The sequence below is a fragment of the Penicillium malachiteum genome (genome assembly GCF_028827825.1).
Source record: "Penicillium malachiteum strain IBT 17515 chromosome Unknown utg000003l:1.0-4950554.0:1.0-4952489.0, whole genome shotgun sequence".
Lineage (NCBI taxonomy): Eukaryota > Fungi > Ascomycota > Eurotiomycetes > Eurotiales > Aspergillaceae > Penicillium > Penicillium malachiteum.
Genome location: NW_026643096.1, coordinates 4,391,263 through 4,407,357, shown reverse-complemented (window position 1 = coordinate 4,407,357; position 16,095 = coordinate 4,391,263). Strand labels below are relative to the sequence as shown.

The 16,095-nt window shown below is 45.2% G+C and overlaps 5 protein-coding genes across 5 annotated transcripts; all 5 read right to left on the bottom strand.

The window, feature by feature from the left end:
• Window positions 1-1,014: 1,014 nt before the first annotated feature.
• Window positions 1,015-2,349, bottom strand: N7483_007942 (uncharacterized protein; the record flags this gene model as incomplete). Its single annotated transcript, XM_057091379.1, has 1 exon — window positions 1,015-2,349. One exon carries the CDS (start codon window positions 2,347-2,349, stop codon window positions 1,015-1,017), a length of 1,335 nt encoding a protein of 444 aa, XP_056946120.1.
• Window positions 2,350-3,968: 1,619 nt separating this feature from the next.
• N7483_007941 (benzoate 4-monooxygenase cytochrome P450) lies at window positions 3,969-4,241 on the bottom strand (the record flags this gene model as incomplete). The annotated part of the gene is made up of 1 exon (XM_057091378.1): window positions 3,969-4,241. The coding sequence occupies one exon, from the start codon at window positions 4,239-4,241 to the stop codon at window positions 3,969-3,971; it is 273 nt and encodes a 90-aa protein (XP_056946119.1).
• A 520-nt stretch (window positions 4,242-4,761) lies between these two features.
• N7483_007940 (uncharacterized protein) lies at window positions 4,762-5,470 on the bottom strand (the record flags this gene model as incomplete). Its single annotated transcript, XM_057091377.1, has 3 exons — window positions 4,762-5,093; window positions 5,188-5,250; window positions 5,317-5,470. The coding sequence occupies 3 exons, from the start codon at window positions 5,468-5,470 to the stop codon at window positions 4,762-4,764; spliced, it is 549 nt and encodes a 182-aa protein (XP_056946118.1).
• A 2,583-nt stretch (window positions 5,471-8,053) lies between these two features.
• N7483_007939 (Endo-1-4-beta-xylanase D) lies at window positions 8,054-9,200 on the bottom strand (the record flags this gene model as incomplete). Its single annotated transcript, XM_057091376.1, has 2 exons — window positions 8,054-8,905; window positions 8,970-9,200. The coding sequence occupies 2 exons, from the start codon at window positions 9,198-9,200 to the stop codon at window positions 8,054-8,056; spliced, it is 1,083 nt and encodes a 360-aa protein (XP_056946117.1).
• A 4,119-nt stretch (window positions 9,201-13,319) lies between these two features.
• On the bottom strand, window positions 13,320-15,314 carry N7483_007938 (cytochrome P450; the record flags this gene model as incomplete). Its single annotated transcript, XM_057091375.1, has 4 exons — window positions 13,320-13,511; window positions 13,743-14,375; window positions 14,557-14,876; window positions 14,936-15,314. 4 exons carry the CDS (start codon window positions 15,312-15,314, stop codon window positions 13,320-13,322), a joined length of 1,524 nt encoding a protein of 507 aa, XP_056946116.1.
• Window positions 15,315-16,095: the final 781 nt, after the last annotated feature.

Here is a 16,095-nt window from a genome sequence, read left to right as displayed (position 1 = left end):
TCTCAAAAATGAGATCTTCACCGAAATTGCCTTTCTGCTATCTCATCCGTACGAGGCAACTTGAAGGAAAGGTGCTCTGCATGCCGCTGCTCGGATGGCATATGCTGCATTAAACGCGCTTATCAGCATCTCCAACTAATGACTTCTTTTGGAACTCAATGCATGACTGATGTGATCATTTTTAATACAGTTGCCGAGCTTTAAATGGCTCTATTGAAAATTTGCTCTGGGATCTGTTTTCCAAAACTAGGAAACTGCCCACGTGCCCAGGCGGCATTCGTGATTAATTGAACGAAGTGACCTAAAAAGCTCGGTGCTTTTTTTGTCGGCCAAAACGAAGACGGAACGACCCGGGTACTTCTTTGATTTGGATTTCTCGAGGGCAACTGTGATTGCGCAAAATTCACTCATGTCAAGCTCCTAGCGCATTCCGTCCCGACCTTCTTTGATCCAATGTCATTCCACGTAGGTATGTGCAAGTCTTCATGTCGCGCTTCGCACGGCGCTGTAGCACAGAAATTGGGAAAGGTATGTATTCCGTGCTGAACTTGTGCTTAGCTAGGTGTGTTCACATACTTAAGTACTCAGCCAGTGGGTAGTATCTATATACAGGTGACTTAAACTGATGACCTACACCTCTTCGTATGATGTAAGAACCCACGAGGTTGCCTACCGGGTTGCCTAACGGTTGACCTGGACGATTACCTGAAAGGGAAGAGAGCTAGCTGTGATATCCATGTGCATCTATGGATATAGTTGAAATAAATTGATTCTACGATTCCTATCCCTCTGTTTGTGCCAGCCCTACAGGCAGTGGCAGAAGAAAGAGCACCCGAGTAGTAAAAGAGGTCTATACTAACCTTCGAAGTCTACTACATGTATCGGTCGCTTCACGGCTACTACCATCCGAATAGACCAGTTGGCATCTTGATATCCCTCCGTTTCTTTCTCGAATGGATGAGACATATGATTGGAGCAGGTAGATACACATGAAATGTTGAAAAACCGCCCTGATTAAATACATGCAAGCACTTGCGGCGACATATCGTGGCCAAACGAGTCCATATAAGCTTTTTGAATATCCTCATCAGACAATCCTCCAAGTCTCAAGCTTTTGGAAATATCCACAATTTCCTCTTCACTAAAACTTGCGATTTGATGAATCACATCGTGAATGGGCGCTGCTTCTGCCTGGCTCAAAGTGGTTGAATCGGACTGTATAATTGCAGATTCCAAGTATCTCTCAATCTCGCCTGTATACCAGGCTGGAAGTTGAGCCACAGCTATGTCCATGCCAGTGTTAGCAGTAGGCTTATTGAAAGGAGTGTGAGGATCTTCAGACGCCCATCCCGTTTCAGGTTTGAGTGAAGCCAAGACATCTTCGCCAATATTGCATGATTTTGCGGACATGCCAGGGCCTCTGACGAAACCCCCAGATGCAGGCTTGAGGTTATTGAAAGGAAGCTGAAGGGGGATACTCGCGAAAGGATTTCTCATTGGTGTTGCAGGGGCTAGCGCTGGTTCAGGAGTTGGTTTAGGCTTTGTTGATGAATTGTCCATCCCAGGAAGCCCGTCAAGCAAATCTCGGGGTATGGGAATTCCCATTGGGCCTCCACTGGGCTCTGTAGGGTTGGGTAGATCAAAAATGTCGTTAGGCATATCGGGCAGGTCACCTGGTCTCCGATCAGGTAGGGGGTTGTTGCCGTAGATGGGCATAAGCAATCTGACTGCCATGAAAGGTTGGAAGCCCCCAGTTTCATAGACCTTTCTTGCATCTTCGTATGTAGTCTGCATTTCTCTCAACACGGGCTCAACGACGCTCGCTACGGGAAGATCCTTCAAATCAGCGACTAATCTTGCCATATCTTGTTCAGCTACCTTCCAGTTGTTTTCGATGAATGTGATGGTCGTTTTGACTCCAGTGCCAGCAGCACTTATCCACGTCCTGACGAGGTCGCTGAACTGATCTCTGATGTATTCCAAAAGCTGACTGGCCAGGTTCTGTAGAGTCCGCAAGTTGTCTTCTTTGACTTTTACACCGATGATACCAAGCTCCCAATCGCGATCAAAGGCGTGAGCCTTGCCAGATATGTGGATAGAGAGGGGATCTTTTCCAGCCGCCCATGCAACGCCAATTTTCAAATCTCCAGAGAACCTCACAGAAGTGCTCGCTTCCGACACCCTTCTCAACGTTACTGAGCCCAATGCTCCTTGCAACGCGCTCAGGGCGGCCGAGATTTGAAGAAATTGTTCACCAAGATCGAGTGAAAGTTTAGCCGTCAGATCAATATTCGATGTGAACACACAATTGACGCTCAAGTCAAAGCTTCCAATAGGATCTTCTTCCATCTTGAAAGTCGCGAAAAGCCCTCCTTCTTTGCGATAGCATGCAACTTGTGATCTGTGCCAAGGAATCTGAGATGAGCAGAAACGAAAACTGGGTGTGGTCCTTTCGATGCGAATTTTAGGCCCTTCGTTAAGCATCCATGGTGTAAGTTAGCTCTTGTCCACTTCGGGCAGCTCCAATTTGTATTCGTCTGTACTTTCGTCTTAGAATCGGACCAAACTGAATACCTCCTTACGGACAAGGTGAATCGGTTCCATTAACGCGATAACGTGATATCTGTCAAGGTGTATCCCAAATTGGATCACCATTTATGACTACAATGAAACAATTCGGCGGGTAAGACCCGGAGAGCCAGCAATACTCGAGACATCTTCTCGTGAGCAGCTGGTTTCATAGAAACTATCCCATAACCAGGGGCTTCTAGATCCATCGGAATATTTTTACCACCAGGATCCGTCACAAAATCCTGACACACAGGAGGATTGGGGGTTGGAGAATGGAGACAGGCCTATGTCACCCTTAGAAAGTGTCATAGAGCCACTATTCAAAATGTCCAGAGAGTTGCCACCTCACAAATTCACATTCTTAGAGATTCCCTAATCTCAATGAATAGAATTATTGAGGACCTTCAACACGACGGCATAATTCTTTCTCCTGAGCAGCAGATAACTATTACAGCCGCTCTAAGCCGCAACATCGTCCATTTAGATAATGTTAGGCTAGGAGAGGTTGGAGATGATCTGTCTAGTACAGACTCGAGCGATATAGCAGTTGAGTAAGCTCATCAGCCTTAAGTTAAGGCCTGCGGAGGTTTTTGAATTGGATTTTTCTTTTTTTTACTTCAGTTAGGATACTACGTATTTCAAAGGCAGACCTATATACAGATTGGACCTAGCAGAAACTTGAAGTCATCTATATTGAATTTCTCTGAAGTTTATATTTCATCTATTATTATACCTAAGCAATATACGTACTAGTAAATTTACCTAGGTACTAAATAATACCTTATATTTGAACTTGCACTTCCAAGGTTGGTTATTCCCTGCTATTTTTTATTTGTTATCCTTAAGTCTTACTACTGTTCTATCAATCTATGCACGCGGTATTAAAAGTAAAATACTTAGGAACCTATTAATATCCTCAAGTCTCCACCTGAGCAGGGCTTGCCAATGATTTTGGAATGACTTGCATCTGAAAAAGGTTCCCTGTCAAGACCAGAAAATTAAAAAAGACAAAAACATACAACAGTCAGGATTCGCATGTGGTCACCCACCATACTACTAACTGACCGGCGTGTGGCTTAAGTACGGCTGAGCGGACGGGAAGCCCTGTTCTCCACACCCTGTGGTCGTATGTGCTTGACATACCAAGATTGCTGATCATATGGAGCAAAAAAGGGGAGACAAGATGTCATCGCTCGACTGAAATTGATTATTTCACTGTTGATATGCCCTTCAAACCCCCTATTCACAAACATTTGAAGATGCCGTTCTGAGAAAATATATCACCATTCATAGTGACGCGGCCATACATATTTGCATCTATTAAAGGAAGAGATGAGCAGCGACGACAACATGTGGGAACTTGGATCTATAGGCGCATTATCTCGCGCATCACGGCATCAAGGTAGGGGGAGACTGTATCTCCTTCCACTGCGCAGGCATGCTCGGGCTCGCAGTTCGAAGCTCTTGGCAAAGTCTTTGGCCCACTGAGGGAGTTTGAGGATATAATAGACAGCTAAGCACATGGTGCTGGCTGTCGTGTCGCGTAATGCTACGACGTTCGTGAGCATGTATCCGATACCCATGTTGTCGTCCACGGTGGTGGAGAATTCCCCTTTGAGCTCAATGAAGCTGTCCATAAAGTCGGACTTGCGGCCCCAGTTGATTCGCATGTTGCCAATCGCTTCTAATACTGTTCTATTGCAAAGAAAGTTGCCCAGTCAAAGAGCATTTTTGAATAGGTTGAGCTACAATAGTGTGCAATTGCGCCTTGAAGCATACCGGTGCAAAAAAGTCCAGATCCTTGCTAGAGGTTTTAATGACGCCCGCTTTATGCACATATGTTTGTAAATAATGCTGCCTCTAATAATCCTCCAATTCAACCTGTCTGAATCCTTGCAGTCCTCCTCGTACATGCATGTTTAGGTATGTATAGGCTCATATTATATGTATCTGCCCCTTATGTACTGGGACTAGAATGGCCGGGAGACCTCGGAGAAATTAAAGAAGTGGATTACCAGTTTACGGGTAGAGGCCAGCTTCGAATGTTTCAATGTTGACCTGGGGAATTTTCCATGGCTTCAAACGATCTTTCAATATTGATTCAAAAAGCAGATCAAATATTTTACTGTAGCTACAAAATGGATCCAAATACTAATCTTCATCGTCCGATGGCTTCAAATCGACAAGACCCTAAACAGACACGGACTTCACAACAGGTGTAATGTATCCAGATGGATAGGTGTTGGAGACATCAAAGTAGTACTGGTAAACCCCAGAGACGTTGGTCTCCAGAAGACGGAACGAATCCGAGAGAACACCGCCCTCCTCTTCCCACATCAGGTATGTGCCGTAAAAGAGGAACTCCTCAGTTGTGGCATCAGAGGGGGTGGCATAGCCATTACCAGTGAAGCCAACCGGCAGGACTTCGTCAGTGGTGGGCCGAATGTAGAGCAGAGTGCTATTGTCGAGAGTGACACCGGATGTGGTAGCAGTAGTAATCAGCTCAGTATCGGTGATCACGACTGAGTAGTGAAATTAGTAAGAAGGAATTTTGGATGTGGAATATTTTTGAAAAAAAAAGAATGGATGTAGGATGTATGGGACCCGACTACTTACAGGTAACGTCGGTGGTCGTTGTTCCATAGGTCCACTTGGAAGAGTCGCCAGCGTAAGCTAGACCTGCATTTTATTATGAGCAACTGAAGTCCGGGACACTGGCTTTGATGAGAGAAAGGAGCAACATACCGTCGGAAAAGAACATTGGGATAGTGGTGGATTCTGCGCCATATGCGATGAGCTCGAATGAACCGGTCGGGTTGCGCTTCTCGACAGTTACCGAGGGTGCAGAGAGAGCACCACTGGCAAAAGCCAGAGCGGAAGCGCAGGTAGTGAGTTTCATGATGATAGGCTTAGGTTTTAATGCGAATTACCCTTGATGTTGGTTCAAAGCATCATTTGTTACATCTTCCTGCACTCTTATATACAGACTTGTTCAAAGAAGCCTAGACCACAAACTGATTAGGTCTTACACTCTGCAATATTGACGATGACGCGGCCAAAGAATGCACTAAATTAGTCTAATTTCACTAGCGTGATATTTAGTGAAGAGAATCCTGCAACATCCAACTTGGGCAATTGCTCATCGAAGGGTTTAGGAAGCGGGGGCGCTTCAACCTATGACAGTCAAGCTTCTATTTCATTCATGTTACTGATATACTGTGGTGAATATGCTCATTCTGCTTCTACCTGAACAGGACCATGCAGCTCCGACTCTGAACTTATAAAGCCGACCACAAAAGCAAGAAAATCTCCTTAGCCCCGGAAGCCATGGACTAGCGGGCTTGGCCCTTTTTTGAACTTGGTTTGAAACAGGGTAAGAACCTCTAGGGCTCTTCAAGGAGCTTTACAGTACATACTAGCCTGGCGCCAGGGGGATTTGGGCGATTGGTTTAGAGAATCCCTATTTCGCCCTCCAAATCTCACGTTCTATAGTAAGCATGAGCCGAGAAGTCTTGGACTCCTGGCTCTCCGGTTATAACATTGCCGACAGCGTGGGGCCGTGGACCTATCTGGGGCTAGCTTTGGCCCGACAGAAACGAAAACTACTACAGTAATACTCAGATTTGATCATTACAAGAAGCTAAGGTCATTTGGAAACTGTAAGAAACATTTAGCTAATCCTCAGGAACCAGTGCCAAGAATAGAGATCCACGTGCATCAAGGTACTGCCAGGGCGATGAAATGGGCAAAATTTCATATACAGCAGTGACTTGACCTAAGCCAGCAGGATCTAACAGTCCCTTAAGCACCACCCAGGGCAATCCTTGGATTCACCATCTATAATCTGGGCTTCCAGATATATGAAAATCTGAGGGTAATGAGCTTGATTTCCCTTGCCAGCATAAAGTCTACCTGTAGGCACCCATTGGCAGAAGGGACTGTGGGCCTAGTTGATTTGTCAGTATGCCTGGATGGTGCCCAGGTGGCCCCAAGTGGGGTCCCTTCTCTACTTGAGGTTACTGGAAAAGGTTAGATGGTTTTCATAGGCGTACTTGGTTATGATATTAGTATACCCTATATTTCTATACTATCATTTACCCTTGGACTACCCTAAAATGAACCTAGTAGTAAGAGAGAGGGGAATGACTCTCTTGTTATTCAGAAACTGTATCTATTATGTTGCTTTAGCCAAGTTCTGCCTTCTCATTCGCTAGTCCTGTCTACAATTTTCGTCTCATTGGCTGCTGCTTCTATGCACGCATCCTTTGATTCCTGATCTGCAACTTTCAATCTTAGGTGGGCCTAGTGTTGGTAATTTTGATTTTGCTCACGGGCTCTTTCCCTTTTAATCCTGATGTTGGCACTCTTGCTCTAATTTGAATACGCCATACGGCGCCACCTATCTGCTACTTTGTGCTTGCATGATATTGCTACTCACTTCTACAAATCCTTCTTCTGATTGCATTCTGTGCCTGTATACCATTCGTCCTCCACTACACATATTGAACTAGTGGCAACCTGAAAGGAAGCGGGGTTCAGCAGCAATGCCTCAAAATCCTATCCTCCGGATATCAAAGAAATCAACGGTCTTCAGAACAACGTACTTATATTTGCTCAACGTCCGTGTTTAGTATGGTCTAACAGCCTCGATTATAATTTTCTTCTTCATAGATAACTTGAACGAAGGCGCGTCTCTCTCAGTTCAAGTTCTAGAACCAACACCGGGGTCGTGCCAGTGCACATGTGGATACATATGGATATCCTGTTTCTAAGGTTTATTTGACCAATGAAAGTCATCCTATGATACCAATCGTCCAGCTCGAAACCATGTCTTGCTATCCCACAGGTTTTGACCTCGATGAGATCTCTTACTTAGTTAGTCGGCAAACCCCTGGAATCGATGGCTTTTGTCATGGATACCCATTATGGTGTTACAAGCACGATTGAAAAGCAAACAAGAGATCTTTTCGCTGTCGTGGGGACTGGGCAAGATATATTGGACCACTTGATCGCTGGGCAAGCTGCAATCCATACCATAGGAATTTCGCGTCACTTCTTGCACCATTATACAAGCCCGACAGCCTGAGACTAGCGCTTATATCTGACTTATGAGCCCACAGCGGTAATATCCCTAAGAGATAGCAGAAATTTATAATCACATACACACATATATCAACATCGCTTCTCATTGGCTGCTAACAGCTGCTGAATCATATGATTTGACACTGAGAACCCCTTTCCTTGCGGGTGAAATCCTACGTCTCAAATTGCGGGTAAATGCGTGATAAAGAAAAGAGCGTTACAAAACTACCAAAGAATTCTGGACGAGTGAACGTATCACATGGTGATCACACATAAATGCTCGACATATATAACAGGGCCTTGCTTATCTTCTATTTTACCAAAAAAAAACAAAGGTAAAGGCACAAACTCTGCTTAAAATAGAAACCTTAATAGTTAGTAGATGAGGATCTTATCTAGTCTACACTGTGAGGCTTTCTTCCTCCAGAGCCTGAGCGACGGCGTAGTACGCGGGCTTCGCATCAAGAGTATCGTTGAACAAACAAGCACCACCCTGTCCAGCAAAGGCACCGGGAACCCAAGAGTACGCATCGTCAAAATCCCAAACAGTCACACCAATGCAGCGAGGACCGGCCTTTACGCAGCTGGTGACGCTCGTGTAGTAGTCCTGAGCTTGCTGCTGCTGAGCGGCGGCTGTGTAAAACGGCGCTGCTGAGAAACGAACATCGAGCTCCGTCACTGCCACATCTAGATCGGCATTGATGTAAGACTGCTTTGTGGCAAGCTGGTCGGCAAGAGAAGGAGTCTCGCCCACGATGAAGTGCGATTCCAACCCGATACCGTCAATTCGGATACCACGCGCCCGCAGATTCTTGACGAGCTGCAGAACGGCGGTGGCTTTGGTACCCGAGTTCTCGATACCATAATCGTTATAGTACAGCTTCACATCATTTGCGCCTATCTCTGCTAATGCCTGTTGCGCAAAATGATATGCAAGGTAGAAGTACTCATCACCAATGGTGTCGTACCAGACGCTCGAGGAGAAGGAGCCGTCCGAGTTGAGAGCCTCGTTAACCACATCCCATGAGTAGCAGCGTCGACCAAAGTGCTGAACAGTCTTGAAGATGTGATTCTTCATCACAGCAGTGAGGGCTTCGGCTGTCCAGTTTTGAGATGTCACGAAGTCAGACAGCTGGCTCACCCAGACAAGATTATGGCATCGGACTTTGGCGCCGAAGCTCTCTGCGACCTCCAGGAACTGATCGCCTTCGGTAAAGTTGAATGAATTCTGCTCTGGCTCGGTATACATAAACTAGAGATGCGAGGGTTAATGGAAACGAGTCAAAGAATAAGGAATGATTTCTAGCTGAACGCACCTTCATGGCGTTGGCAGGTGTAACTTCGCCAAAATTGCTCTTCAGCAATTTGAGATACGCGGTATCAGTGGTCTCCGCAGTTCCAGGAATATCGGCTGCTGAGCCAAACCACAGTTTGTGCTGAAGCTGAGCAAGCCTATTAAGATCAACGTTGCCATTGTTAATAGGGGCGTGAGGTGCTCCTTGGGATGCACCGACCAGCAAGGCTGTTATTGCAAGAGATAAACGCATTGTGAGAATTGAACTTTGTAAATCAAGCCCTGGAGTTTGCTTAGTTCTGTAGTAGCTTTGAAGAGAGACCTCGGAGGATCATGAAGCTATATAAACCCAATCTCGCCTAAGATTTCCATCTAAAACAACCGGCTTCCAAGGTTGCCTTCTATTTGCTGCCATCTCCTAAACTAACGCCTCTTCGCTAACTCAATAGCAAAGCACATGATCTCGTTTATTTCATGGAGAAATATGTGGTTATTAGGCTATAATTGCCTACAAAAAGTGGTTAGGAAAAACTAAGTATTACCACGCTAGGCTTCATTTCGCTACGGAGTAAAAACCGGCTAAAAAAAGGCGGGGTATGTATCTATTCATTTCAATGTCTAAGTATAGTCTAATGGCATATGAGATGAAGCTTTGCCTATAGCTCAGTATCAACCTATATAGAAGGAAATTTTTGAGACTGCCTGAGTATTGAGGTTATTAGGTTAGAGCTTTCAAATCCGCTCAGAGATTGATTCATTTCCAATGCCAATACTGAAGCTTGGTCTCCGAGAATCTACTCAAATAGAGCTATAATTTACTACATGTATGTGTTTTGGAATGGTCCACTCGCTTACCATTTACGTTCTAGTTCTTATTAAGATACTGTGGCATTCCAAGTTGTCCCATTGTTTAGAGCTACACAGAGGGACAGGAGAATAGTGCAATGGAGATTGTGCTATCGATGATGCCGTGCCGAGTGGGCAGAGAGATGCGCGGACGCAGGTGCTTAGAAGAAAAGAAATCAAGAGGAAGGACGAAGCTATGGGCTACAAGACGCGGGAGGGGCACTAACTGTATTGGGCAGACCAATAAACAGTGCAAAGTTCAAACACCCCGGAATACGTAGAACACGGATGAATGACGGGAACTCTGGTTAATATCGTATCTTGTCCTTGGTGTGTATATGTACCATAATATCCGGAACCCGGTCAACTAGTGCATTTTTGGTCTAGCACTCCTCCAGGGCTCATTCTGTAGGCCTCGCGACCGAGGCTTTTGTTGTATTTTCTCTCGAAATACCCCGCACAACCGTGGTTTTCCAGCTGTTCGCATAATCTTTAAAAAAAACCTTGGAAGGTGAAGAATTTTGCCAAACCTGACCAATTTGGTGTTGGAACTTGGCACTTTGACGCCCCCTGATATCGCCATGCGTGATGGTCCTAATCTCATAATTTAACGAATTACGATAAACACCTGGGTCTATTCCTCTCTTGTATTTTCTCTTTCCTTCGCACCTCTATATGAACCTCAAAAGATATTTCTTGATCTTGATTAACCCGAGAACATTCACAACTCCTTATTAAAAATCATCATCTCTGACTGCTCGACACCGTTTAACTTCTGGTCTGAATACCGTGTTATTTACGCCCCGTGGTTCTTATTGCTTCAATGTCGCCTTAATTGACAGCAATGGCGACTGCGAGTGCAAGGCCAGTGGCCTTACTATTTTCCCCGACAGAATGAAATACAGCTTCACCTCATGACCATCCGCATGCTCAAGGTACACCATCCCCAGCCACTGTTTAATGGCGTGGCGTGTCGAAGCTACACCAGCCCAAAGATTTAACACTTCGGGAAATATGGCCAACATCACATCATTCGCAGATGCATTTGAGTGACAAGAAACTTGTTAAACCGCTACAATGAGGAGATGGAGATACGAAAAGAACGGAGTGGATTGTTCGAAAGAAGAAGAGGGAAAAGATAAAGAGGAACGCTGATAAGCACGAGGGCATGTGACCTCACATCCATGATCCTTGACAACACTCTATGACCTGGGTCTACTCACATACTAAGACAGAGCAGAGAGATGGTTGGATGTATTGCCCACATTTCAGCTATATTTTGCCAATGTTCAATCAGATATCCGAACGAAAATGAGTGCGGTTGTTGATAGGTGGAAGTCCTTAGTTCGAGACGAAAGTGAGCTGCAGACCCCGGCAGGATTTTCCTTCCGAGGCGCTAATATCCTGTCCTTTGATTAAAGCTTTCAGAGATCCTCTTTTCTTTAAGGCCCTTCTTAATCTAAATTAAGACAAAGCACCTATTCAATAAATCTTCAAGTTCAAAGCGAATGGTATTTATTTTAACACTGGGGTCATTTGACTTCTTATTTATCAAGATAGCGTTTCTGTTGATAGAGAGTTTGTCGAAGTATTAGTAAAATATAAAGATACTTTACGTATTCCTAAGATCCATAGCCTAGTGTCTAAAGTCATTTAAAGGGCGTTTAAGCTCACAATATTATTAGATAAAATATATATCCTTTTTAATACTAAAACCTTATGTTTATTAATATTTAAGGAGATAATTCAAAGCCTAATCTCCTTTAAAGATAGAACGGATTTCTTTATTATAGAAAGGCTCATGATTTTACTTTTCACTCGCTTCAAATCCAAAATACCAATTACTGTGACGGACTAAAGCAGGACTTAAATTCAGAACAAGCTATGTCAGGCGTACTGTCTAGAATAACATGAGGAACAGAGAAACACAGGGGGCCGTGGAGGTATATAAGGGCACGTGTACTACACGTGATCAGGCAGCGGGCATAGGCCCGTGACAATTACTCTAGATATTCTTTTGCTTATAGCAAACTCGCCTTTATATCTTAGCCATCTTATCTATATACTTCTAGATAGAAAATAATCTTTAGATCTTCAGCTCTTTTAGGAGTATCTATAACAAAGCTACTATAAGTTCAGTAAAGAAGTGTCGGATATTCTATTAAAATATACCACTCTAAAAGTTTCTAAATATATACTTCAATGTTAAAAGTATTCTAAATTCAAGACACTACTTAACAGTCAAGACTTACTTTATAACCATAGTTTATCTAGCCTTAAAATCCTAGTTATCTGTTAACTATGAGGTCATGATTACGTAATATCTTCATACATCCGATATGGTGTAGTGGCTAACATCGTCGTCTCTCACACGACAGCCGGGGGTTCGATTCCCCCTATCGGAGTTATTTTTCCAGGGGATGTTTGCATCTTAACGTATTTGCTACTTCAGAGCCTTCGGGCCATGAGACAATTATCACCAATGCCTGATGGAAATCTTTTTTTCCCTATTCTCTTTACCCAAAAACCAAAAAAAAGAAAAGAAAAAAGAAAAAAGCTTTCCTGGATAGACATTGACAGGGTCAATCGAGGTCACACACCGCAACAGTTTTTTCCTCCCCCTTAATGGACATGATCATGATCCCGCCTCTCTGAGCCACAGCAAGAACCTTCCATAGCAGCTCTAGCCAGTTTAGCCCGCTCCCATCTTGAAGTGAAATTAATAAGTTCTGACAGGCTATCTTCTGCGACAGTAAATCTTTCCTTGTAGCAATAAAGTATTCCGCAAAGGACTTAAGGAGTTGAGGAGTGGGATCAGGGTTCTCTTTAGCAAAGTTAGCGTTGGCTACTTCGTTATAAGACAGCCTCCACCTACAATATATTAGACTAATAATAAAAACAAGAAAATTGGTGAGACTACTCATAATGCCCAGTTTAATGCAGTGTTTTCGTAATTCTAAAGTGTAGCTGGTGCTAGCTCCTTATAACAACTTGAAATAGTATTTTCTTCTTTTTCTCGTGCGTTCTAATAGTTAAGGGTAAACCCATATGATAAAGCATAGGCATTTCTCTTAACAAGTTTTTTCTATATATTTTATAGTGACATAATCTTCTAGCTAGAAAATAAAGATAAATAAAAAATAGCAGGCCTAAATAAGCACCCTCGGGCTATTATTTATCTAAAATATAAGTACAACGGTGGGTCCCCTTACCCTGTTCTCACCCCGTTCTCACCCCATTCTCACCTCTCTCACCTATATCACCCTCACTCACCCTAACACAAAACATATTACTGTTTTAAGGCCAAGGGCTTTTTGAGAATTAACTGCGTTCAGTATGTGGCTTAAGTACGGCTGAGCGGACGGGAAGCCCTGTTCTCCACACCCTGTGGTCGTATGTGCTTTTAATGTGAAGACATTGGGCCATATAGTGCAAAGGTATTGAGGAACGCTTTAAGCTGTGCATGCTAAAGATATACGGGTCGAAGTTGCCTCTCGATTATTAATCGCTATTGCCACCAACCACCCTAAACACCCACCCTAAACACCCAAAAACACCAATTTGGACCGCTCTCCAATACCACCACCTGGATGTTGGGATCTTCGGACAATCGGCTTGCAACCACCAAACCGGCGGTTCCCCCACCGATTATGAGATAATCAGCCTTTGAGGGAGTATTCAACGCCATATTGGTAGTGCCAGTTGAATGAGTAGGTTGCTGAACAGATGGTTGATAGGTAGTAGGGGAGACAGAAACTTTAGATTCGGATATTAAAACTTTGAAACATTGAAAATTGAATTATTCAAGTTCATGATATTGATAGTCTCAATACAAGGTACATGCGTCCGCATTTTTTGTCCTACCATATATCAATACCGGCGATTACCTGTCTTCTTGCTGACCCTCTGCCCTAAACAAGCAAGCAGGCTACTGCTGTATGTGCACCACCCGCAGCTTGACTCTGACACCCTGAGTATCAGGCTTCGGCTGAGAAATTGTCCAATCCAGCGCGATCTTCACATCGTCGATAGCTGTCTCAAACAATTCCATATCAACCCTCGTCGCCAAAGCCACCGCCATCAAGTACAACTCCGCATATGCGAGAGATGTTCCAAGGCAGTATCGTGTCCCCGCTCCAAAAGCCACGATGCTGCGCTTTAGCTCCACGCGGATCCCCGACCCGTCCTCTAAGAGCCATCGCTCAGGAAGAAAGGCTTGTGGGTCAGGGAACCGCACAGGATCATAGTGCTGGAAAACGGAGATTGAACTGAGAGGTGTGCGGGCAGGGATCGTCCAGGCACCATAGCTGAGACTTGTGGGGGCCAGCCGATGCGAACGACCTGAAACTCCACTCTGCAGGCGCAGCCCCTCTAGAATACAGGCATTGAGGTAAGGCAGCTTCTCAAGCTCTGTCAGAGACGGTAATGGGTGCTTGGGATCCGGATAGACTCGGGTCAATTCGGCTCGCAAACGCTGGAGTTTGGTGGGATTCGCTAGAAGATGATACCACAAGACCGCATTGACCTTGGCCGGGGTCTCGCTCCCTGCGATAAGGAGAATTGCGCCCTCTTCGGATAGTCGCTATGGCGTTTTTTCTGTTGAGGGCAGCTTGTCGCTGTCGCGGAGGGCTTCAATTATAGTGGTCGCCTTGCGGTCCGGGTCAGAGTAGATGCCACGATAATTGAGTATATCTTCGGTTTGTTTGCGAATACGCTGTGCCGGATTAGTTGCCATGTTAAAATTGGCCGCCTGAATGCCTTACCTGTTTCCATCCTATCAAGATTGACAGATCAGGGGTGATCCGCTTGGAGATGATCGGGGGTAAGAGGTCAACCAGCCGCACTAGCAGCGGGAAGGCACGGACGATAGGGAGGGCCCGCATAATGTGAAAAACGGTATCGCGCCATTGAGTAGCGAGAGCCTCATCAGCCAGCAGCCCGAAAGACTGGCCAAAGCTATAGCTGGTGAGGACATCCATGGTGGTAGCAATCGACCCCAAAGTGAGATTGAATGGCTCCTTGGCGGCATGGGCGCGGACGATGTTAGCGCAGAGCTGATCCACACAAGCCTTGATACTATCTTCTAAGCCTAGAGTATTTCGCTTGCTAAAAAAAATGGGGCCAAGGCGTCACGTCTCATACGATGATGGGCATGTTCGACGGTAAAACCGGTAGCGTTGTTGCAGTCGGGCGACCGTGTGAACCTTTCGTACTTGTCCCTCTTCTGGGGCAGCGCGGCGTAGATGACATTGTAGAAGTCCGGATCAATGCAGTGCAACTCGTAAGGGCTCACACGGACAATTGGTCCGTATTTCTGATGCATCTTCTCAATCTCCCACATGTATGTGCCTTTCTTAACCACGTCGTGGTAAAACTCCACCCAGGAGGTCAAGGCTACAATCTTCGGCCCAGGAAACGCGGCCAAGGGGCTCAGATACAGCCGCCAGATGGCTCCATAGATTGTCCAGGCGAAGACGGAAAGTGCGGTCCAAGTGAGGAAAGACGAGATCTCTGATGACATTGCGAAGGATGCTGTTGGTCTTGGTGTCCTGAGAGAGAACCGGCCGACAGCAGAATACGCTTTTATCCTTTCGGATCTCCAATAATAAATTGGGGGCCCGGAGGTGGAGTACACTCATGACTGACGAAACTTGGAAGTTGGAAGTCCTCGATTAAACTCGTGGCAGAAGCTTGGTAGGTTAAGGAAACGAAGGACTTGGCCCCCGCATTAGTCTAGATATTGACAACTGGGGCTTTGCAACGCATCCATACTATCTTTGCCTACGGAGTACAGTGTCTGGCATGCATAAGTTGGACGACCCACCTCTTGACTAAACCTCTTTGAGCCCTAGCGTTGTGTATTCTGCTTTCAGGGGGAAATCTCCAAGGTAATATTCACATATAAATTGTAGTGTCTGAGCTAGTTTTATTTACTGTTAGATCACGTGGTCTGTATAGTTCAGACCAAGGTGGCTAGGTAGATAGCTCTCGACGTGTCGGGGCAGACTTCCCCTCCGCGCGCTTCCCCCCCCCCATACGTGTTCTTTCCTGTAGCTGTTCCAAAGGCACACCTCCTAACACTATCTGCATCGAGCGACGAGCAACCCCGGATCGGAGAGGCAGCTTGGACGCCGTGCACGAAGCCGAGGCTTGGTTAAACTTGGCCCCCACTTAGAGATACAAAAATTACCTAATACCAAGATACGTACCGGTAATACAAGGTCTCGGTCGATCCGTAAAAAGACGACAATTCATGTTAGCCTTGTAGCACTGGTCAAATTGAAACAGCGCTACGCTGTCTG